This window comes from Bos javanicus, chromosome 11 (genome assembly GCF_032452875.1).
Source record: "Bos javanicus breed banteng chromosome 11, ARS-OSU_banteng_1.0, whole genome shotgun sequence".
Lineage (NCBI taxonomy): Eukaryota > Metazoa > Chordata > Mammalia > Artiodactyla > Bovidae > Bos > Bos javanicus.
In genome coordinates this window covers 87864941-87890099 of record NC_083878.1, presented here as the reverse complement: position 1 = coordinate 87890099, position 25159 = coordinate 87864941, and the positions used below count along the sequence as shown (strand labels likewise).

The 25159-nt window shown below is 49.0% G+C and overlaps 1 protein-coding gene across 3 annotated transcripts in view; it reads left to right on the top strand.

Moving 5' to 3' along the window:
• ASAP2 (ArfGAP with SH3 domain, ankyrin repeat and PH domain 2) overlaps nt 1-25159 on the top strand; it is a 158573-nt gene that overhangs the window by 23394 nt on the left and 110020 nt on the right. For 2 of the 3 annotated variants that reach the window (XM_061433341.1, XM_061433340.1), the window contains exon 2: nt 24031-24103. In XM_061433341.1, the coding sequence (XP_061289325.1) occupies nt 24031-24103 (73 nt within the window). Of the gene's footprint in view, nt 1-20590; nt 21109-24030; nt 24104-25159 lie in introns of those variants that run through there. The other variant, XM_061433342.1, reaches the window with a different exon arrangement.

Sequence of the window (25159 nt, the reverse complement as noted above, 5' to 3'; positions counted from 1 at the left end):
AGAAATGGGGACGGCCTCTCAGGGCACCCAGAGCGCACACAGTGCAGTCAGCTGGCCCTTCCCTTGGATAGTCTGATTTTACCATGAACTGCTGCTATTCCGGTTTTTTTTATTATTGGCCTTCCTCCTTCTAACAGAGGCCGGATGTTTTAAATCATCATGCAGTGGCTGTCTTCTGTATGGCCCGAGGCCTTCTGGCAGGCTGATTGGAGAGCTCAATACATTAGGTGGTGAAATAATAGAAAAAAAAAAAAAATAGGAGAGGCTGAACTTGAGCTGTGAAGAGGGCTGGGGTTGGGGGGTTGGCCAGGTTTAGATGGGAGGAGTGGGCACTGGTGTGGGAGGGGCTGGCCACTGTGATGTGGGGCTGGACCCAGGGGCTGGTGGCAACATGTGAGGAGCCAGTCAGGCTGTTTTGTCAAGACTCTGAACCCCGAGGGCGGCCGTGGTGGTGGGGTACCTGGCAAGGGGTGCAGAATGGAGGCTGATAATGCCCTCGTGTGAATGGTGAGGGCGGTCGGATTAGGCTGGCACAGAGCCACTCAGCCTGGGCAGGTTTGCCTCCTAGGGGACTTTTGGCAACATCTAGAGACATGCTGGATGGCTTCAGCTGGGGGAGGAGCAGGGTGCTGCTCGTGTCCAGTGGGTGGAGGTCAGGGATGCTCCTGAACCCCCTCCAGTGTGCAGGGCGGCTCCTGGGTGTTATTAGTGCTGTGCCCAGAACTGCAGGGCTGGAAGGTAGTCAGGTCCTGGGAGACTTGGGGGGCTCAGGGGGCAGCTATCTGTACCCCCGGTGGCTCTTGCTTCCCTGGTGAGATGAGGAAGGATCTTGGTGGGCCTGAGTTTCTTCTTAAATTGGGACAGGATGAAGACTGTTTAGGAATTCTCATAAGCTGAAGCTTAATCAAGTGCCGTGAAGTGAGGATCATGATTTCAGGGCACTCGGATGTATTAAGTCGATCAAGACCTTCAAAGGATTGCATTAAAGTGCTGATCCTCTTAAACTCCTGGCATGTTCTCATCTCTCCCTGTGTTATTCTTTCTGTCCTTTAACCTTGTGCTGTGCAGAATACTAAATGACCTCCTTTGGGGTATAGTTTGATACCTTACTTTTATGATATGAAGATTAATAAAATTAAAACTGCTTTAGTACTGATATAAAGAGCTTGAATTTCATTTACTTTTATAAGTATCTGCACTTAAAAAATCTTAATTCAGTATCTGTAAAAATAGGAAGACTTTTCACTAGAGAGGTAAAGGGAAGCATAAAGATTGATAGAATAAAAAAAAAAGGCAACCCATCACCCCATTATTGTGTATGTACATGTAGCTATGAGAGTTACATGATACATTTTGCTTTTTTTGAAATGCCCTGCCTGTAAAATTTGGAATTATAATTTATTTCCAGCAGAATTAAAATCATTTTTTTCCTCTTGCTTTTCTGTCTCCTTTTCTGTGTCAGATAAAAAGTGTTTATTTGCTTCTGAGAATGTGTTGACTTCTGATTTATCTCTCATTTAAAGTTCTGCCTTAAGCTGAAGAGCTTAGACTTTATCCTGTTTGTGTAGGGAGGTGTGGCCAGCTTTTGAGCGAAAGGACAGGGACAGGGCAAGGTCTGAGTCAGAAAGAGCCCTCGGAGGCTGGAAGCAGGGAGACAGGCTGGCTGGCCAGGGAGAGGCTGGTGAGAGAAGAGGATGAGGTCTGAGCCTGGGCCAGAGCCAGGGGATGGGGAGGAAACAGACAAGAGGGACAAGTCTCAGTGACCTCTTGGCTGCGGAGGCTGAGGAAGGGGTGGGAAGTCAGGAAAACACCCAAATTTCTGGCTTGCATGGGTAGAATCTTCTTAAAAAAAGAAGTAGGGGGGAAAAAAATCCCTGGTTTGTATATGCTTTGATTGTTAATGTTGCTTTCTGGCTTTGGCCTTTCAAAAGTGAAAACGCCGTCATGTCTTGGGGCTAGACTGAGACCTTTCTTACTTTACTGTGAATTTTGGATTAAAAGGTGATGTCTTTGGAAAGATGAGGATGCTTCTGCTTCCTTCTGCTGTTTAGGAAGTCCCCGTTTGGTCTGTCCGCTGTGTGATTGGAATGCTGGATTCTGGCCCTCCAGGAGGATGGGAACTGGTCTTGATCTTCTGGTGAGGCGCACGCAGCACACACAGTAGGCAGGCACCCAGCATCTGCCTTGGATTTGAGGAGTGGTTGTCCGGACAAGTGGACGGTCAGATAGAGTTTGAAAGGGGTCTTGCACCTATTCCCAAATAAGAGCAAGCGGTAAGACTGAGGAGGTCCTGGCTGGTGTGTGGCATCCTGTGTCTGCCTTGTGGGCCCACGTGTGCAGTTCCGTGGCAGGCGTGGAGCCCAGATGGTGTCTTGCGTGGCTGTCTCGTGTTCTCTGTTGTTTTTTTCTCTTCTGCGACCAGGCAGTGGCGAGTGGGTAGCCCTTGCCTCTGACCCTGGGTTCGAATCCAGATTCCGGCACTCCTGGTATTGCTCCTGGACGGGCTGCTTAGGGGTCTTTCACACGCACTGTCTCCTGACGACGCACACACACTGCAGGTTCAAGTTACACAGTGCGGCTTTGCGTTTGTTCCATCTTTAAAACAGAAACTCATCTCCTTCTGGTCTTCGGTAGAAACGTCTGTGTTCTCTTGGACTAGTCACTCGTCCTCTGTTTGGAGCCTCTGTCTGCTTGCCTGTGACACCAGAGAGCTAGACTAGGGGCCCCTGGAGATGCGAACCATTTGGGTCCTGACGTTCAGGTCTTTGTCAACGCCCATCTTCCTTGGAGAAGGAAATGGCAACCCACTCCAGTGTTCTTGCCTGGAGAATCCCAGGGACTGGGGAGCCTGGTAGGCTGCCGTCTATTAGAGTCGGACACAACTGAAGCAACTTAGCAGCAGCATCCTCCGAGCAGCCACGCTCAGTCCCCTTCTAAAGCTGTGTCCCTCCTGGTCACGTTTGTCCTTATGTGGAAGTTGTTTTATCCCTGCGTTACTTAAAAATGTCTTTCTCAAGAGTCTTTTCTGATTTATAAGTCAGAAACCCCCCTTCAAGGCAGGGAAACCGCAGAGCTTGAAGCATTTTAGGTCTTGTAAGTACAGTGTTGTGTCCCAGTGGGGAGGAGGGTGCAGGCCTGCAGCCTGCAAGCAAGGAGTGGCTGAGTGTTTCCTGTTGTGGTCAGCTTTATCCTGATGTGATTTACATGTAGTAAAATGTACCACCTTTAAGAGAACAATTCAGTGAACGCTGACAGATAGTCATGTAATCGGCACCACAATTACGATGCAAAACTTCTATCACCTCTGCAAAAGTTTCCTCCTGTTTCAGATTAAGGTATTGGTGGTTCTTGTAGCTTTTTTGTAGGTTCCTTAGCATTTTCTGCTCAGATGATCATGTCATCTGTGAATAGCAAGTGTTACCTCCTTCCGTTACTGTTTGTCTTGTTTTTTTTCCTGCTTTACTGCACTCCTGGGTGCTCCAGTGCAACATCAGCGGGGGGAGTGGGCATCTCTGGCTCGCTCCTGATCTTACAGGGAAAGCGTTCATTCTTTCACTGTGAAGCATTACATAGCCGCAGGCATCTTCTGTAAGCCCATTATTGGGTTGTCTTCTGTTTCTGGTTTGCTGAGGATTTTCCGACATGAATGGGTGTTTAATTTTGTCAGATGCTTTTTCTGCATCGATTGAAATGACCATATGGTTTTCCTTTTTTAGCTTGTTAAAAAGTGGTGAGTTCCATTACATTTTTAATGCTGTACTATCCTTTGGTATGGAAGCCTTATGTGTAGGGTAAGCACAGATTTTGTGTCATATTGGGATTTGAGGATTAGCTGCACTTCATTTTCTGATTTTTTTCTCTTCCATTATGGTTTATTATAAGATATTGAATATAATTCTCTGTGCTATACAGTAGGACCTTGTTTATCTGTTCTATATATAGTAGTTTGTATATCTGCTAGTCCCTAACTTCTACTTCATCCCTCCTCCACCTCTTTTCCCTCTTTAGTAAACGTAACTTTGTTTTTTTATGCCTCTGTCAGCGTGTGTCCAGGAGCATATTTTATTAATATTAAGCAGCGATGTTGATACTGTAGAATTTGGGTTGAACTGTTGGCATGTAAAACATTCTTTACTTGCCTAATAGTTTTCAGTGAAAGGTTTTCTGGTAAGCCATCACCCACCTATTGCCCCTGTGTATGCTAAGCTACGGTTTGATTATGAGTTCCTTATACACAATTGGAGTTGGCTATATATATACGTACTTGAAAATGAAACTGATTTAAGTAAATGCTCATGCCTTCACAGCAAAGTGTCCCATAATTTTCCCATTGTGGACACAGTCAACATTTACTAAGCACCTACATCATGCCAGACATCCTGCTAAAACACGGAAAGGGAGATGAGAGAAAGGCCTCAAAGGATGAGTTCAACAGGCACAAACAGGGTTGAGGGCTGGCAGACACAGAATTCCCTGGTGGCATGTGTTCAAGTCCAAATAAGTTTAATGTTTCAGGCCGCTTATTACACTGATTGAGAACTTTGTTACTGGACAGACGTGTGAATTTCAAGCCTGATTCTGCCGTTAGTTCTGTACTTCTGGGCAAGGTGGTTTATCTTGTTTAGCCCTAGTTTCTTTGTATGAAACAAAGGAGATGAAGGTACAGTGGGTATTTCACAGGGGTTTAGTGTGTGTGTGTTTCTTGTCTTGGAAGTGAGGTGAGAGGTCTATGTTCTATGCTGGAATGAACGTTATTTTTTTGGCCGGACAGTAGTGATGGGTGTTGTGTTTGGGCTGGGATCTCATGGGAGCCTGTTTTGGTGGTTTACAAATAAAATCTGCTCTGGCCTGGATCTTGGGAAGTGCAGGCTCAGTCCCTGATTGAGACTGTCAAGTGCCCTTCCAGCACGTAACCCACTGTCAACACATGGGTCAGGCAAGGTAAATATGTTTGCTGAATCAAAGCACCAAGGTTTTACAGTAACCTCTGGAGATCTGCTTTTCTAAGTCTTTCCTTCTGGGAGGATCAGACCTTAGGAGGCTGGATGCTAACTGATGGTGACCAGTCCCAGCTCTGTAGCAGCTGTGTCCAGTATGGTGGTGATGGGTGCTTGACAGTCTTGCAGCCTGACCTGGAATGAACATCTTGTGTTGAACAGAGCCTGGCTCCTGTTTTCTGAGCCTTCTGTTTGAAGCCTTTGGAGAGAATAGCTGGTGGCTAGATCACTGTTGGCCTTCCCCAGTGGCTCAGTGGTAAAGAATCCACCTGCAGTGCAGGAGATACGGGTTTGTTCCCTGGGTGGGGAAGATCCCCTGGAGGAGGGCATTGGCAACCCACTCCAGTATTCTTGCCTGGGAAATCTCATGGACAGAGGAGCCTCGCTGGCTATAGTCCATGGGGTTACAAAGAGTTGGACACGACTTAGCAACTAACCAACAATAACAAAGATCATTGTTAGAAGAGGATCCAAAGGCCTGTGTCTCCTTGTAGTTCCAGGGTCGATTCAAAGAGAGAATTCACAGCTGATCACCATCTTATTTTCTTTTTTTTCCTGTTTCCTTTTCTGTTTCAACTTTTCTTTCTTTTCCTACCTCTTTTATGGAGGAGAATTGCCCTCTGCAGGGCAGCTTGATATTGGGGAAGCAGCTTTTGATTGTGTAACGATTGTCAGATGAGACTTTACATGTTTTCAGACCATTAGATATGAGAGCTTGGAGAGTATTCGTTGCTTGGATATAACTGAAGCCCAGTAACATAAAAATCAAATTTTTGCTCATACAAGATACATAAGTGGCTTTGTGTATTTTCTTTATTCTGGCTTTATTATACCCTCAGTAATGACTTCAGGTATAATGGAGAAAAGGCATATGGATTAATAAAAGTTTGTACTTTGACTTCCATCAACAGGAATGTTTTGCCCCAGTGAGCCTTGAAAAATTCTACCATGCACATTTTTGTTCACAGATTATAATCACAGTTGGTAAAGGAACTCAAATGGAAAATGTGACTAAATCAGAAAAGGAACTGTTGAAATGATATTTTTTTAAAAAGCATCTGCTTACTGTGTCATGCAGATGAATTTTAATTAAAATACTTTCAAGATCTAGTTAGGTGGAAAACCAAAGATATACTCTATTTTTCAGGGAGGTAGGGTCCACTTGGAGAAATGGAAGCTTGTCACGTTTGTAGATGGAGTAATTGGAGGCAGAATGAATGGGTAGGTAGGTCACTCTGGTGTGTATTTGTTCACTCATTCACTTGTTCATTTACTCATCAAGCAATTTGATTGTATTCTGTGCTAATTGCTGAGAATTGTATAAACATGGACCTTGCAAGGCTCACAGTCTAGCTGTAAGGGACAGAGAGGTATAATCTGGAAATAATGTGGTAAAAATAGCCAGCAGACTTTGTTCCCCCAAATGAAAAGTGGTCCATGTGTGTTAGTTTTTATGAAACATGTATATGAAGTCTGCTTTTGGGAATTAGTGGAAAATGTACATAGGTTTATCATTAAAGAATTTGAAGCTAATGAGGCTTTAAGAAGCCATTAAGATTAGGATTAAGAAAATTACTAGAGTTAATCAATGAATATAGTGAAGTTGCAAGATATAAAATTAATACCCAGAAATCCCTTGCTTTCCTCTACAACAACAATGAAAACTCAGAAAGAGAAGTTATAACGAAACAGCCCCATTCCCCACTGCAGCAAAAAGAATAAAATACCTAGGAATAGACCTGCCTAAAGACACAAAGGACCTGTATGCAGGAAACTATAAGACGTTGATGAAAGAAATCAAAGATGACACAAACAGATGGAGAGATGCACCATGTTCTTGGATTGGTATTTTTCACAGAACTAAAACAAAAAAATTCACAATTTGTATGGAAACACAAAAGACCCCGAACAACCAAGGCAGTTTTGAGAAAGAAGAAGGAGCTGGACTTCAAGTGGACACTTAACTGTGATGTAGAAGGTCAAGACAGGAAACATATAGGCCCAGGAAGGATGTTAGCTTCCACCTCTCATTGTAGGTGTGGCTGGGGCAGTTTCCTTTGTCTCCAGTCTGCAGACTGTAGGGCTTCCCTGGTGGCTCAGACGGTAAAGAGTCTGTCTGCAGTGTGGGAGACCCGGATTCAATCCCTGGGTTGGGAAGATCCCCTGGAGAAGGAAATGGGAACCCACTCCAGTATCCTTGCCTGGAGAATCCCATGGATGGAGGAGGCTAGTGGGCTGCAGTCCTTGGGGTCACAAAGAGTCGGACATGTCTGAGCGGCTTCCCTTTCACTTTCACTGCAGACTCAAGCAAGGCTCAGGAGGCTCAAGGTCATAATGCGTGTCATGTGTCTCTTCCAGTGTGCAGCTGTGGTCAGGATTCAGTACTTAGGTGGTGATGATGTTGTTATTGTTATTAATAGAAATTCTGGGAACTAGGGTTGATTTTCATACAAAGAGCAGGAATCCTCCTGGACAAAAGCTTCTGGTCTGAGAAAGACTAGTACTGCCTCTGTTGGGGACAATGTTTTTTTCTAGATCTTTGATGACTCTGGGGTGGTTGTGCTGCTGCTGCAACTCCTTGACATCTCGGGTTGGGGGGATGGTACTACCTGAACCAGAGTTGGCCTACAGGACCAGTCAGTGTATCCTGGGCCTGCTCGGTCACTCACCATGCTCAGTGTGGAGCATTCTGTAAACACAAGCCCTAAAAGATGAGCCATACATTTATATTGGGGCATTTTTTGAAGTAATGGCAATTATGTCCTGTAACACAGTTGCTACGTCTTTTTGCACATGTTGCTCGAGTATCACATCTTCCTGACTTCCCTGTCTGGACGAAACGCTCTTCACTGTTGTGTATTCCTGGGGAGCTGTGCACCAGCAGTGAGCAGAGGACACAGGAGGCCCTGCCTTGGGGAGCCCGGTGATGCTCTTGCTTTGCAGTTGCCTCTATTTGATGCGTCGTGCCCGCGTGTATCACTTTCTGTGTCTACTGGGGTGACTCTGGACCCTCCAAGGGTGTAGAGACTTTGTTTCTTGTTCTCTGATTTTTACTTATTTATTTTTGGCTGTGTTGGATCTTTGCTGCTGCGCATGGGTTTTCTCTAGTTGCTGTGAGTGGGGGCTACTCTCTACTTGCGGTGCGTGGGCCTCCCATCGGCGGCTTCTCTTGTTGCAGAGCACCTGGGCTCTAGGAGCACAGGCTTCCGTTACTGTGGTGCACGAGCTTAGCTGCCCTGAGGCACTTGGGACCTTAGTTCCCAGACCAGGAATTGAATATGTACCGTGCATTGGCTGGTGGATTCCTAACCACTGGACCACCGGGAAAAGTCCAGAGACTTCATTTCTGTTTGCTGTCAGCTCCCTGGTGCTCTGAACAAAGCCAGAGACATGACCGGGGTCGCAATAAATATTGATGGTTGGGGCCCAGGTGCAAGAAGAGTGAGCCCCACCTTTGACTTGCTGATAGAACGTATTAATACAAGTAGTGTGTGGAGGAGATGGTTATTTAAGTTTAGTGAAAGGACCACAGGGTTGTGTCCTGGGGCCAGGATGGAGCTCTGGACTGGGGGCTGTGGGTCTGCTCCCCAGAAACTGCTTGACTTTGGACAACACTTTCCATTTGTGAGCAAAAAAATTGGATGGGATTCTCTCTAAGTCTCTTCAGACTCACCCTCCCTGCTCATTTAGGATAGGCGATTTAATCACTGTTCAAGGTGTACGTACCTTTTCAGTAACCCAGATGCTGCTGAGCAGGTGAGCGGTGTGAAACTTTTAATCCTTCAGCTGTATGTAAGGTTTCATCCTGGGTCCAGAATTCTTTTAAGCGAAAATGCCTGCAATTCAGTAATCTTCAGTACAGCGTGCCTTCCTCGCTCCTCCGTCCCCCGTGTTCTTGATCCTTCCTCTGCATCCCAGTCATTCAGCCACCGTGGCACCCCTGTGTGGGAAACGCTTGTCCCCGGGAAGGCCTGGTGTGCAAGTGGCGTGTGCAGAACCGTCAGCCAGTGGGGGTTTCATTGAGGAGACAGCTCTTTGCCTGGCAGCAGTTCATCTGTTCTCGAGTTTTGATGCCACAGGCTGCAGGGGCCGGGTGTTGAGGAGGCAGCCGCTGGGAGCCTTGATGAGGCTGAAGTCTCTGCTGTCAGCTGGGGGAGACCTCCTTGTGCTTTGAGCTTCCCTGGTGGCTCAGATGGTAAAGAATCTGCCTACCATGCAAGAGACCTGGGTTCAAACCCTGGGTTGGGAAGATCCCAAGGAGAAGGGAATGGCTACCCAGTCCAGTATTCTGGCCTGGAGAATTCGTGGACAGAGGAGCCTGGCAGGCTACAGTTCAAGTGGTTGCAAAGAGTTGGATAGGACCGAGTACCTTTTGCCACCACCTTATGCTTTGGGGGAGAGGCACCATCTCCGCACAGTTCCACATCACCAGGTGCCTCAGGTGGGGAGTCTCAGATGGTCCCCTGTCCTCCTGTGCTCCAGGTGATTGATGGTTTAGCCGTTTGCCTCCCTGATAGAACATCAGCCTCAGGGACCTTATTCCTCAGGTGCTCCTGTCGCTTTTTGATTCGTGTGCTTCTGTGGGTTTGCTGGCTGCTTCCCTGGTGGCTCAGACTTTAAAAGCGTCTGCCTGCAATGCGGGAGACCCAGATTCGGTCCCTGGCTTGGGACGATCCCCTGGAGAAGGAAATGGCAACCCACTCCAGTGTTCTGGCCTGGAGAATCCCATGGATGGAGGAGCCTGGTGGGCTACAGTCCACAGGGTTGCGGAGTCAGACACGACTGAGTGACTTCACTTTCACTTCCTGTGAGAAGGGGTCTTTAAGGGAGCGTGAGAGGCAGAAGGAACCTGGGAGGGGGAGCACTGGCATTTGTGTTCCCGGGTTCAGAGCTCACCCCCACTGCTCGCTGTCTTGTGTGTCGTCCGTCTTAAAAGCTCAGTCTGGCCCTCAGTGTCCTCATTCTACAGTTTGGGAATGGTGCTAAGTCAGTCGTTAAATGAAATGGTGTCCGAGAGCACAAGGGCCAGCAGCAGGCACAGAGCAGGTGCTTGGGGCGTGGGCGCCGTTCCTGTTACTGCTGCACGTGCCAGCAGTGCCCGTCCTTGCCTGGTCTCTCTCCTCCTCACTGCACGCGGCAGGTGTCCTCAGGTTAAAACCTGGCGCTCAGCTGGGCTGATCGGAAATGGTCCCCCCTCCACTCCACACAGACACATGGACACACACTCACTCACACTCACACACTCTCACACTCACTCTCACACACACTCTCACACACACTCTCACACACACACTCGCATACTCACACATTCACACATACACACTCTCTTACACACTATATCTCACACACTCACACTCACATACTCACACACACATTCACTCACACACACACACTCACTCTTACACACACACTTTGTCACACACACATTCACTCTCACACACACATACACACACTCTTTTACACACTCTCACACACACTTTCACACACACACATGCACAGTTTCTCATACACACACTCTGACACACACACACAGACTCACACACGCACACACTCTCTCACACACACACAAACTCTCACACACACACTCTCTCTCACACACACACACATTCTCACTCTCTCTGTCTGTGATTACCTTTCTGTGACATGTCCCCCAGCTCTTAGGCTCAGTCTTGCCCCACATATCTAGGGGTCAGACACTTAGCAGCCCCGGCTGCCTGAAACAGGTCCAGGAACTGGAAGTCAACAGAAGAGGCCTTGGCTCAGCTGCCCTGGAGTCTAGGCTGGCCCAGAGGAGGAGGATGGTGGCCGAGGGCAGAGAGGACGCGGCTCGCGGGCGGGGCTGTGGCGTGGTGCCCGGTGGCCCTACTTCCCACATGGACCGTCCAGGTGTTACAGGCCAGGTGGTCTTGGTGCTCCCAGCGAGCCTGAGCATTAAGCAGAATTGTGCTCTATTCTCTATTTAAGAAAACAGGACAATAGAAAATTTGTTTCTCTGGGATTTCCAACCAAGATAAGTTTTTTTGTTTTTTTTTTTTAAGTTTTATAAGTTTATTTTTTGAAGTTTTAAAGCTAAAACTTTTTTTTTTAGTTAAAAAAAAAAAAAACTTTTGGTTTTTTCCATGTTATTTTTCCCCCCCAGATAATCAATTTATGTAGAACTCTTAGTTTTCAAATATGAGGAAATGTTAGACCGTGGGCTGTGGAGTCACAGTCGAGGATGTGACTCTTGGTGACTTCTGCCACCTACTTGCTAGGTGACCCAGTGAGAGCTAATTGTTTGAGCCTCAGTTTCTTCTTCTCTGAAACAAGGGTAATGCCCCCAGCTCAGAGGGTTCCCAGGAGAATTCATAGCACGCTGAGCAGAAGGCGTCAGTTGCGGGTGATTGGTAGGTATGGGAATTTGCTCTGTTTCCCTGGCATTCACTGATTCTAGCCGTAACACCCCCCGATGTCTGCTAGTCAGTTACCTGGTGAATTTTCCTGGACCATTTAACGTGTAGGTTGTGTATTTCAGTTAGATTGGAAGTCCCTTATGGTCAGGGACCCTGAATCCAGGGATGAAGTTTGTGTTAAATAATGCCGTTCTTTGTGATCTGTCCACTCCCATGTGCATAGAGGCATAGACTCCTGGAATTTAAGTCTAGAAAAAACTCCACGCTAGCATTCCTGTGGACAGTGGCGAGTTTTCCGATGAGCCAGCCCAGGCCAGGGCTGAGAAGCTGACCATTGGCCAAGGCCACACAGACAGTTAGTGGTGGAGCCAGGTTGGCCCCGGGGTGTCCTGCGTGACCCAGGTTTCTTCCCTCTTTACGGCCGATGGGGGCCTAATGCCTTGTTCTTCTGCTTGAGGTTTCGGGCTCAACATCCTGCTCTGAGAGCACTTTAAATGTGGCATGAACCTGGCATGAACTTGGCCTGCACAGCAGGTCTGTGGCTTCACCCTGCCCTTTAACACTCTCTCTGTCTACTCCATCTGCCCCTGGGTCTCCAAAGTGGGCGGCAGAGCTTTCCGCACGTAGCAATTTTCATGTCTGTGATGGTTGTGGCATCTATAGGGTTACGTAGTTATACACTTGAACCACACACTCAGGCTTGCCTTGTGCTCAGATGGGGAGGGGTTTGCAGGGATGTCGTTGGCTGTGTCTGCCACGCGCGCTCCCTGGGGACCTGCCGGCAGTGTGCCCTAGAAGCGCCTTGCTGAGGTCATGGGGAGAACCCCTGGGAGGAAATCACAGGTGTCACGTGCCTGCCCACTGGGCCTTTGCGGGGTGGGGTAGTACCAGTGGTACCATGAGGCCCAGAGAGTGGACACCGCGGGTGTGCTGAGTCCCGCCGGCGGCCTGCCTCCGAGGGCTGAGTGGAGTTGGCCGCCCTGCTCCTTCAGAGGAGGCCAGGACCTCCCCGGGGGCCCTGGTCACAGAGGACGCGCCCTGGAAGCCCTCTGCCAACCTCTGATTTCTTGTTTGGGCTGGTTCTACGTGGGGTCTGTGAAGGGAGTGTGGGCCCGTCAGGCTGGGTGCCGTGGGAGAGGGAAGGCAGAAGCTGGGGGTCACACCCCAATTACAGCTCCTCCCGTCTGTGCTGTTTCCTTACGGAGGAAATGTACTTCATCTCCTGAGCCTCAGTTTCACTGTCTGTTGTTGGTCATTCGCTCAGCGTGTCCAGCTCTTTGTGACCCCATGGACTGCAGCACGCCAGGCTTCCTTGTCCTTCACCATCTTCCAGAGTTTGCTCAAACTCATGTCCATTGAGTCGGTGATGCCATCCAACTATCTCATCCTCTTTTGTCCCCTTCTCCTCCTGCCTTCAGACTTTCACTATCTATAAAATGAGGGAAGTAACACCTACATTAACTACCTCTGGGATTGTTATGAAGCTGAAATAGTACACGTTGTCTCTCTCCTTGGGGCTGAACCTCCATCCATCCTCATCACTTCTAGCATTTAGCTTGCTGCCGGACACAAGTGGGCATTTAAGGTTTGTTGACTAGCATTCTGTAATCTGCAGGGTATGCTGCACACATGGTGATTGTTCCTCATTATTCAGCCGTTAGTGTTTGACCACAGACTCTATGGTTGGTCAGGGGAAGGGGCAGGAAATGCCAGGCAGTCTCATTGCATCCTCATTTCTAGAACCCTGGAGTCCTGGCAACTCCCAGTGCCACGCACGACTCTGGGGATGTCAGGCCCGGGGCCCTGGGCAGCGGTCACGGTCTCAGTCTTAATCATTTAACACGCTTTAGAATGTGTGAAGTGTTACCCCATCCCACAGCTGGTCTGAAAGGATGTGGGGACATTGCCTGGTTCCCCGAGGAGAAATACAGCATGGTGTGTTTTTGTCTAAACCGAGTCCACAAATAGCCACCAGACACGGTTGGAAAGCAGTAAGCTGTAGCTGAGAGATTAACCGTGGCCGGTCCAGCGAGGGAACCGGCAGGAAGGAAGGGTGACCTGACAGGACCACGGATGGGCCTGGGCTGAACTGAGGGACTTGAAGAACAGGAAGTGCAAGCCAGCATCTCTCATTTTCTCCTTTCCTTAATTTTCTTTTTTTTTTTTTCCATTAATGAACTTGTCTAGTTCACCAAGTTTCTCTCATCAGTGTTTTGTAATGAGCCAGACTGTATGCTTGGCATGCGCCGACAGGGAGACGTTTGCATGTGGCCTGTAGAACATGGCCCTCAGGGAAGGGCTGGAAGGAGAGCTGTCCCCAGTGTCAGACAGCCGGTGACACTCCCTGCTCAGATGCTGGCCGGGGGTGCTGTTGCCTGTGGGCAGGGGGCAGACGGGTGCCTGAGGCCATAGTGTTGGAACTGCATTGGAGTTCAGGTAATTGAGGAACCGGTGACCCTAGGAGTTGATCTTAAAGGCCTTTGGAAGGTACTTGAAGAACTGAGAGCTCATGCAGGTGTGAGATTTATTAATACCTCCACCCCTAAGGTGACTGCTGGCCGACATCTCCATGTTGGTAGCTTGACCTTCTGATGAGTTGTACTGACACACACTTGACATTTCTTCCTCTTTTGAGAAGTCCAAGCCAGGGAAATACGACATTTTTTAGTGAAAAATTAAGTTTTGCTCTTACCAAGGATTTGTTTGTACGTTTGGATTAGGATTGATTATTCACAGCATTAATGATCGCTCTATTCTGTTGAGATCCTTGGGCAGGATTCTCAGTCACCCTGGAAAATTAATCCATTGTGTCAGGTGTGTTTGGCTTCCCTGGTGGCTCAGAGGGTAAAGTGTCTGCCTGCAGTGCAGGAAACCCGGGTTCGATCCCTGGGTCAGGAAGATGCCCTGGAGAAGGAAATGGCAACCCACTCCAGTATTCTTGCCTGGAGAATCCCATGGACAGAGGAGTCTGGTAGGCTACAGTCCACAGGGTCGCAAAGACTCGGACATGACTGAGTGACTTCACTTCGGGTGCATTTGAATGCACTTACAGTCTCTCCTTGGAAAGATGGATAGGTGAAATGCAAACTGCCTTAAAGACAGTAGTTTCGTTGACTCTTTTGTCTGGGACCTCAGAGGAGAAGTGACTTGTCTCAGGCCATGATATGAGTAGGTGACAGAGCCTGCCCATGCCTTTTCCCGGCCATTGCGCCCACCCTTGGTTTTGCACAATCCATCATTCCTATCCCTGTAATAAATGTAGATGTGGCTGCTCAGCTTCTACTAGTAGAACGTCTATGGACACTTGCAGCTTCTGCAGGTTTCTTGAGAAACAATACGCATTTTGTATCTTTGCTTTTTTGAGGGATAGTAAATACTTCACATGTTAGCTTTAAAAGCAGATAGCATTCTGGTCCGAGAAATGTAGGATATCTACTTTTATATCATCTGGGATGGCAGCTGCAGTGGCTGTGTGTCCTGAGCGGGGCAGGTGGTGGGGTGAGTTGAGGGTGGAGAGGAGAATGAGGACTGACCGGGGGTCCTGCAGGCGGGAGGGGGCCTCTCCCCTGGGCTGTGGGAACCCGTCTCCTGCTCTGTCTCTCTGACTCTGTCAGCTGGGGTTTAGTTTTCTTTGGATAGAGAACAAAGAAAGTAAAACGAATGGTCTGAAGCCCTTCCTTGGGGAGAAACACTCACATCCCCAGATGCTGAAAATAAGCAGGCTCTGAGACCCCCGGCAGCCGCCTCAGTCCACTGAGAGCTGCTCTTGCCTTTGGCTGCCCGTCCCTGCCCCCAGGTCCAGCCGCACCCCACCAGCTCGCCTGGCTCTGTGGCCGCCTCTTCCTGCCGAGTTGCTGGCTCCTCTGAAACCTTACCTTTCCCTCCGCCCTGACCTGGCTGGTCCCGCGGTTTTGTCCAAGCTATGCTCTCCACTCCCCAGCTACCCCCCCCCACCCCACCCCCTGCTTCCTGGGTGAGAGAGTGCCGTCTGGGGATGGAGTGGTTCAGAGGGAGAAGAAGGGGTGAGGCCCTCTGCCCCGCTGCGGTCCTCCTCTCTGGTCCCAGCTGGGTTCAGTTTGCTTTCCGTCGTGGTGGAAGCCGTCGTCCACTGTGTGTGTGTGTGTGTGTGTGTAGCAGAGGTTTCTGTTCTTTGGATGAACTCATCTGATGTGTTTTCTGTAAAGCAGCCCTGCCATGTTCCAGGCTGGGGTTGCTGATGGTAAATTCCCCCCACACCCTCTTTTCAGCTCTCCCACCCCTGAAGGGTTCTGCACGCTCCTGAGATTAAACGGAGCAGGGAGCAGGGGGCCCCTGGTGTCTACCCACCTGTAGGCTTCCTGGCGCCAGGAGTCCCATTTGGAGCGCCAGGGCTTCGGGCAGGCTTGATGCCCTCATGCCCTGGGCACCTCAGCTTCACCCCTTACACAAGTGTCTGCCCAGTGTTCGTACAAGCTCTATCACTCCTTACAGATGACCACCCTTAGGTTCTGGGGTGGAGCACCCTGGGGAACAAGCCCATCCAGACCCCAGCTGTGAATGCAGGGTCCTGGGGTCTAGGTATCCTCCATGCCATCTGCGGGGTGGGGGGGGGCATGGACTCCCAGTAGTTGGCCCCCTTGGCCCCTGTTGTTCTCACCCTAAGTGGACCAGGGCCGGGTCTCCCGAAGCAGCCACGAGGCCCTGTGCAGCCCTGGGTCTGTCCCAGCAGTGACCAGCCATCTGATCCGCCCACGGGGCTGGGCTGTGCAACAGGAGTCCAGCGAGCATGTGTACTGATTTGCATTTTCACCTCCTTTTCCCCACTGGAAAACTCCCGCTGCCGCGCTGCTGCGAGGGTGGCTCTGTATGTGGCAGGTGTCTCTGGGGCCTCAACAAGCTGGCTGGTTCCTTCCTTCCTCCTTCTGGGTTTCCCTTCTCCCTCCTTCCTGCCTCATCACAGGGCAGGGTGCCAGGCCTTTGGGATGGGAAACAGGAACCGAGAAGTGGAAGATCAAGACATGGCCAGATAGCGGTCCTCTCTCTGAGCTTCCCCTGGAAAAGCCCGGAGTCGATGGTGGAACTAGGCCCTGCCTACCCCTCCTCGGCTCTTGGAAGATTCTGGAACCCCAGACTGGTTACACCCGTGGTCTGGGCAGGTGTGCCCCTGCACCTGGATGAGCTTAGAGGAAGGGGCTTAAAACGAAGCCCAGGGAGCAGGGTGCAAGAGCGATGATTTCCCAACATTAGGAAAGGTGCGTGTAGAAGCTTGCTAAGCTCCCCTGGCCACTCTGGAACTCTGGACGCCCAGCTGTCAGCACACGGGGTTGGGGGTGCAGTTCTGGAAGCTTGCTCCTTAGCTTGAAGAACAAAGTCTTACTTTGTGTTCCTTGTCTGCACACGGGGCCCGGAAACAAAACGACATCTCCAGTCCCCCCTGCCCCGTTTGTGCTGACAGCATGGCGTTCGTGTGGCTTGCTCCTGTGCCCCCAGGCTGACCTCACTCCCAGCCTCCCATGCTGCTTTTTCTGCATGGCCAGGCCTGCGGTGCCGGGTCCACGCCTGTTCCCCACCCCGCTTCCTGCAGGGGTGTGCTGGCACCTTCTGGGATAAGGTCCCTTCTGTTGAGAGCAGAGCACTGTGGGAGGTGTTGGGGGACCGGGCCGGGCCCTCCCCCCACCCCTCATCTGTCCGGGAACAGGGCACCAGGGCCAGGTGCCTTTCTTTGCTTTTGGTGGATTGTAGCTCTCTTTCCGAAATTCGCCTTTGCCTTTTAGCTCCTCAGATTTCCCAGAACTCACCCCCCAGTAAAATCAGGATGGACAGCACTTTTATAAAGCTGGGTTCACATCATCTGTTTCCGTTTCTCTGCATTAGTGATTCTGATAAGGCCTGTGTTGGGGGCTGACTTTCCAAGGAGAAGGGTCCGTGGGGAGCCTGTGGATACTCGGTCCTTCAGCCTTACATGGGCCTTATTGAGCCCACATCCCTCAGGGCTCTCCTTTGTTATCCCGGGTCTTTATACATGGTCTGTGTTCTTTTCCACTTCATGGCTTCAGCTATGTGACCCAGTTGGCATCAGTCATCCTAACAAGTCTAGACTTGGATCCTAGGAGGGCACTATCGAGTGTGAGGTTACCCCCCTAGTTGGGCATTTGTGGCTCTTTCCCATTTTTTCTCAGTAACATCTACACCCTTAAATATAATCTAAATCCCTGAACACAGTCTAATTTTGTCTATCTAAAAATTTTTTTATGGTATTGTGCGTTTACTTTTGCAAATTGCTTCTTTAATATTTCTGTGAATTTTCATTTGTGTTCTGTGTGGGCAGAGTTTGCTCGTTTCCATCACTGTGTAGCATTCTGATATATGTATATACGACAGTTCATCCATTTTCCCATTGATAGGCATTTGGTTTTGCCAAGTCTTCAGCTCCATGGAAGTGTGCCACGAACATCTTTGTACGTATCTTCCAATGCAGATATTCACATACTATGAGTAACTTTGATTGTGTTAGGCAACACCAAAGTTCGACCTTCTGGTTTGTCCTCACGCACACGTTGCACACAGCTGTGATCCAGCTTGGCTATTTATTTGATCTTTATTCTTCATGACACCTGCTATTCTCCTGGCCTCTGCTTTATTCCCAGGAGGAGGGCAATCCATTATTGCTCTTGCTTTAAACCGAGCCTGCAGGCCACAGTGCATTTCTGTGCTTCCCAAAAGGCTTCTGGAAATATTTGACACTGTCATTAATGTTCTCCGTGACTTCAGAAGGCAGGTCAAACGTGCGATGAGGCAAAGCCGCCATCTCGATGTCTGTACAACCCTTTCTTGGCAAAGCTGTCCTTAGGGCACAGTTCTGCGCATTGTTTTGTTTTGCTATTTGGTCTTCTGTCCTTCAAATCTGTCGTTTTCTCTCCAGTTGGTCCTTCTTGAAAGGACTGAGGGGACAGGAGATGGGTCAGGCTTGGATCGTGGCCTGAATGGGGAGGCCTGTGGTCCGCTGTCCTCCGGGGCAGCATCTCTGGTTTCCAACGGTAGGCCAGGCCATTGCCACCCCTGCTGGCTCCAGTTGTGGCCTTAGGGAGCTGGGGACGAAGCTGGGGACGAAGCTGGGCCTCCAGGTCAGGGCAGGAGCAGCAGGGCGCCTGACGGTGCTGGAGAAACGTTTCTGTGGATCCACAGGTCAGGGGTCAGCAGAGTTTATCTGCAAAGGGCCAGATGGTAAATATTTCAGCCTTTTCAGCCCCAGAGGCAAAATTGAGCAAACTGTGTACATGCTTAGATAATAGATAAAATAAATTTCCACAAAACTTTTTTATTAATAAAAATCAAAATATAATAATGATGATGATGAAGTGTAGTTCTTTTGGTTTTGTTGTTGCTGTTCAGTCTCTAAGTTGTGTCCGACTCTTTGTGACTCTGTGAACTGCAGCATGCTAGACTCCCTTGTGCTTCACTATCTCCTGGAGTTTACTCAGATTCATGTCCATTGAGTCCGTCATGCTATCTAATCATCTCAATCTCTGCCATCCTCTTCTCTTTTTGCCTTCGGTCTTTCCCAGCATCAGAGTCTTTTCCCAACGAATCAGTTTTTCGCATCAGGTAGCCAAGGTATTGGAGCTTCAGCTTCGACATCAGCCCTTCCCTTGAATATTCAGGGTTGATTTCCTTTAGGATTGACTGGTTTGATCTCCTTGCTGTCGAAGGGGTGCTTAAGGGTCTTCTTCAGCACCGCAGTTCGAAAGCATCAGTTCTTCAGTGCTCAGCCTTCTTTATGGTTTTTTGGTAATGCAGGTCTACTAATGAGAAGAGTGGAATTCCTTCTGGGAGGGATGACTTTTCTTTCTCTTGCTTTCTTTTTTTTTTCTTATTCATTTATATATGTATGTATGAACCTTTCTTTTAACGGGGGTTCAAAGTTGGCATCCCGCATCACCCCATCATCACGTATTGGACAGATCTTTGGCTCATGGCCGCCTGTAAACAGACTGAGGGGCGGACATTCCTGTCGACCCCGGATGCCCGAGGCTCGCCTCAGACAGCCTCGAGGTGTGGTCCCGCAGTCCAGCATCAGGACCAGGGTGCCTTTGTGCCAGAATGGAGGTCCCCGTACAGCCCTGGGAGCAGGGGAGACGGGCGTGTCACATGGTGATGTTGGTGCCAAGCTCACCGAGGGAAGAGGGCGTGGGCCCCTAAGTGCTCCCAGTGTTTTATGGGGCAGCCCTGGAGGGTGGCACACAGAGGGACCCGCAGAGAAGAGAAGAAGCATCGAGGGCAACCTGCTTGGAAATGGTCTCTGGTCCACTACCGGAGGGAGCTCCAGAGAAAGGGAGCGAGGCTGAGGAATTGACTCTGTAAGTTTACTCTAAATATTCGTCTGTGGCTAGTGGCTGCCATCCTGGACAGCACGGGTCTGAAAGGAGAAGTGTGTGCGTCCTCCCGGGAAGATGTCCTTTCCCACGCACAGCCCTGGACCAGCCATGGACTCAGAGGAGAGCTGCTTCCGTGAATAAATAAGAACTGTGGCTATTAATACAACAGTTTAGGGGATCAAAAGAGAGGCCTTAAAAGTGGTTGTAGACAGTTGTTTATTTTCCTCTGAAATATCTGAGACACATCCCCACAGCCTTGTTTATGTGATAAATTTACTCTGTGAAATTTGCTTTATAAACTAAAGGTCAGCTGTGGTCGGGCTCCTCAGAATTAATGAGCTTTGGCCAGACGTAGGCTGTTGCAGGGTGCCTGCTTAGGGCTCAATTGTCTATTAGATTTTTGCTTGTTTATAGTTTTTACATGCAAATTCTGGTTGTAATTACAGCTTTTTTTTTTCTCTTTTCCTGAGCTCGTGTAGATTTTAGAGAGGGCAGGGTTTGGGTGAGGGTGTGATCTGGTTAGAAATCTCAGCCCAGTTGGTACAAGCTTTTGCTTCCTTGAAACTCTCAAATTTTTATTATTTTTGTTCTAAGATTCCTGTGCTGTTTTTATATATAAATGACAGAGGCTTTTTGCAGCACTCAAGTCTTTATCACTTGAACTTCTAAGTTCAACCTTAATTATCTGTAAATATGCACTATAATGAGGGGTGTGTTTTTGAGTGGGGCGGTAATTGCATTTCCCTCTTGTAATTTTAATTAAAAATTACCTCTACCGCCCACCTCACCTTTACTTCCAGGCTCTTCCTAACAGACTGGAAAAGCAGCTGTTACTGCTTATCTGCTCTTTTCTGAGTTCAGGAAACAGCATGGCCCTTTAATGACAAGGCGAGAATTCCATGGGGCGGCATATTTTTACAAGACTTTGATCAGAGAGGGTGTGTCCCACAGTATAACCTGGGAGGAGAATGTCAGAGTTTAACCTTGTGATAAAGCCTGTTTCCCCTGCTGTCAGCCTTCCACACTGAAGTTCCCGTTTTTCTCAGTGTGATCGAGCCAAAGCCTTCGTGGACAGATTACTCTCTTGGAGGACCAGCAGCTGGAGAGTTGAAGCCTGGTTGAGAGAAGATCTCGGTGGCCACTCGCAGACCTTTCCAGCGTGTCTGCTGCCCTGCCTCGACCTTCCCACTGTGGGGCCCGGCCAGTCCGCCACCTTTGGTTGGGCTTTCCCTGAATCCACTCCCCTGCCTGCCCAGATCCATGTTCTCACTGGGTCCGCATGACCTTCTCCTCCCCTCTGCCCTCTGCCAAGAAGACTTCAGTGGCTGCTCCTTGTCTGTCCTTAGAAGAGAACATTAAAGAACAGTAAGATTAGTTTTATTTATATTTTACTTAACCTAGTATGTCCAAAACAGCATCAGTTTAAGGTGTGCCTGAGCCACATTTCCATGCTCAGCAGACACTGGGGCCTGGTAGGTACCCTACGAGACAGCATCCATATCGAGGCAGAGCTGGTCAAGTAGAAAAGCAGGTCAAGCTCAGTCCTGGACCCCGGCTGTGGTCACAGTTAATTTGTGTTTATTTCAGGCATTGAGTTGCTAGATTATAAACTCCATGAAGGCAGGGGCAGGTCCTGTTTTGCGCACCATCGTATCTGTATAATGTAGCTCATATTCAGCTCCTGGTAGGTACTCAGTAAATCTTCAATTCAGTCGCTCAGTCACGTCCGACTCTTTGCGACCCCATGGACTGCAGCATGCCAGGCCTCCCTGTCCATCACCAACTCCTGGACCTTGCTCAAACTCATGTTCATTGAGTTGGTGATTCCATCCAACATCTCATCCTCTGTCGTCCCCTTCTCCTCCCACCTTCAGTCTTTCCCAGCATCAGGGTCTTTTCCAATGAGTCAGTTCTTAAGCAAAGAACTCCTCGGTACGAGAAGCTGTGAGGAGCACCCAGATGACCCATCCAAGAAGACTTTGAGGAGGAAGAGGTACCTCTAAACCAATCAAATCAGATTCAGCATGGAAGCTGAGGGTCATGAGGAGGAAGGGAGAGTGTTCTGGGTGGTGGGGGGAGGAGGTGTACAGTATTTGGAAGCCAAGAGAAGGTAGCAGGTTGATGGGAGCCTCATTAATTCATTGTAACCGAAGTTCAGGGTGCAGGTTCATCAAGCTTTGCCGAAGAGCTGAGAGGTTGTCCTAGGACCTTCTGGGCAGGGAGCGGTCCCTCCGACTCTTGTGAGTTTCTCTCTTCTGTGCAGAATGTTTTCAACCTTCACACCTCCTACCACACAGGAGGGGCTTAATATGAATACTGGCTGACTTACAGTGTTTCCATATAGTCTGACCAGGCTGCTGTTGATGTCTTCTGCTGTCTGAGGGAAGCTTTAGAAAGAGGAGCAGGTTTTATTATTTGAAGGCAAGTCAGACTCTTTTCTACACACTTTTCTACATAGCGCAGTGGTAAAGAATCCACCTGCCAAGGCAGGAGACACGAGTTCCCTCCCAGGGTGGGGAAGATGCCCTGGAGGAGGGCATGGCAACCCACTCCAGTATTCTTACTTGGAGAATCCTGTGGACAGAGGAGCCTGGCAGGCTACAGTCCCTGGGGTTGCAAAGAGCTGGACGCGACTAAGCATGCAGGCACAACAGATTCTTTTCTAGTGATTCCAAAGTCTGGGCAGGACCAAATTGCCTCAATACTCTAGGTGAGATGTTGAGTAGAACAGATCAGATGTGGCCCCTTATGTGGGGATTGGGCCCTTCCGGAGCTTTTGATGCCTGTATTGAACTTGTGTCTTTGTATGTGAGAGCCGTGTTCTCTGACACATCATTGTCCAAGCTTCAGGAAGTAGGGTTTCTGACACAGCCCTGAGCAAACCCTGTCTTCTTGCTGGCCCTGGGAACCCTGGGAGTCGGTGCATGTGTGGGCAGTAAAAACTGATGAGATTTTGTGAGAAAGATAGTTCAGTAGTGATGTTCATTTTTATTTGCTGTTTCCAAATCTCTTTATATCTCAAGGGAAAGTCAGGAATGGATTAGAGATGACCTCCTAGGAAAATAAAAGCTAATTCTCTATAATTATGTTTACTGCCTTATATTAGTCCCTACCTACTCTTTCCTACAAAATATTGGAAAACAATGCTTTTTTATTGCATTCTTTCTTTGTATTTAACCACTCTGTCAAATATCTGATGCCTTGGGATCATTTTTTCTGTTTAAAATTGTCAGCAGCAGTCACATCTGTTTTTAGCATCCAGCAAAAAATAGTCATTGCTGCGTTAGAACTAGGACTTAAGAAGCAGGTATTGAAAAGGGCTTCCCCGGTGGCTCAGTGGTAAAGAATCCACCTGCCAAGCAGGAGATGTGGATTCTCCGTCCCTGGATCAGGAAGATCCCCTGGAGAAAGGGAATGGCTACCCACTCCAGTATTCATGCCTGAAGAATCCTATGGACAGAGGAGCCTGGTGGGCTACAGTTCATGGGGTCTCAATAGTCGGACACGACTGAGCAACTGAGCTCACGTTGAAAATGGATTCAAGAGGAGATTCAGGAAGGCTGGATGTCCAGAATCTGTCTCTCTGGGCAGAGGTGTGCTCTGTGTAAGATGATCCGTCATTGTACTTTTTGGATCAAACTCAAAATGAGTAACAAGTACTGTTATTGATTATCTGTTGTACACCAGATATTAGCTGGCTACTTCCCTGCAGGTGTGCCTTGAGTCTTCACGAAAGTCCTGTGTTTGGTGTCCCTGTCCCAGTGTACAAATGCTTTTTCTCTCCCATCACAACAAAAAGTGACACCCCTTGCTCTTCTGTAGAGTTTTGTTGGGATAAAAGGACATTTTACCGCTGTGTCTTTTGTGATTAAAACTCCAGGTATAATTAGTCATTGAACAAATATCATTTGAGCCCTTACCATGTGCTAGGCATCGTAAGAGCTGTATACACCTATGGTGTGGTGGTTGGTCCAGGCGCTGGCAGGCTGGCACGTCCCTGGGCCTGGCTGGTTCATAGGGATAAACTGAGGGTTGGTGGAAGCAGAGTTGGTCCAGGTTGACTTGCTACACCGTGGGAGGCCAGTTTCCAGTGGGCACAGCGATCAGAGACAACTCGGGTGTGGCAAGGCGGTGGCTTTTAGGGACCACCTGCCTCCCCACCGCACTGAGCCCTGGTCCCAGGGAGGTGGCCCCAGACCGGCCTCCTCGTGGCTCTCGTATGGCTGTTCTCTGTAGCTGTGATCTAAGCTCAAGCGTGTGTTAATGAGTACATTCTCTGTATTTTAGGCCTTGGACGTGGACCGGATGGTTCTCTACAAAATGAAGAAATCCGTGAAAGCAATAAATATCTCTGGGCTGGGTGAGTATGCATTCTTTTCTAGTTTTCTTTGTGGACAATTTTGTATTCGCAGTCCTCATATCATAATGTTAATTACCGTGAGTGAATAATCAACCAGACTTCTTTTTCTGGGTGTGCAAATTAGAGAGGTGAGTTGGGATGTGTCATTCTTAGGCGCGCGTGTGTTTCTTGTCTTCTGAAGTGCAGTTGAGTTTGCTGTGATCACCCTGTGTGAACAGCTTTGTCAGACTGGTTGGCGGGTGGACTCACTTCTGCCTCTGTTGTTTGGTTTGTGCTGCTTGTTAATTATGCCAGATACCCTTTCCATTTTCTCTCTTACCTGTCTTATCTGGAAAGAAAATAAATAAAAAAGCATAATCAACTAATTTGATTGTAGTAATATTTGATCTAGACTTTATTATATGTTAAAAACAAAAAAACATGGAACTTTTGACCTAAAAATGATGGGCTGCACGTATGTGGCGGGTCTGCTCCCTGGACAGGACCTTACAAGTGACAGAAAATGTTTTTTAAGTCTTTAAGTGACTGTGAAGTTTGACTCAGAAAGAAGATGGCAGCCTCGGGGGACCAGCAGTTGTGAGGAATCCTGAGGAGGTTGGAGCAGGGATGATGGCGGCGGAGAGAAGTGCTGGCTGGTAGAAGACACACACCGCTGCTGAGGGAGGCAGGTGCCCCGGGTGCCTACGGGCGGTGCCTAGGAGGGGAGGGGCCCGGGCTGCGCCCCCGGGAGCACCACGTTGTGCCCTTCACCGCCGTGGCCCCTCCCTTCAGGGAGGACAGTGACTGGAGCAGAGGGCAGGGAGTGCTGCTGGTGGTGTGGCGTCAGGAGGAGGGCTGTGAGACCTTCTGGAAGTGCAGGTCCCACGTGACATCCCCGCCCCCCCAGTTCAAATGCAGGTGACCCTCACAGGTTCCACGTAACAGCCCCATCCCCGAGGTCAAATGCAGGTGACCCTTGCACGATGCTGGTTTGAGCTGCGCAGGTCCACCTACACGGCGATATTTTTCAGTAGCAGATTCGAATAAGGTCCATGGTTGGTTGAATCTGAGGATATG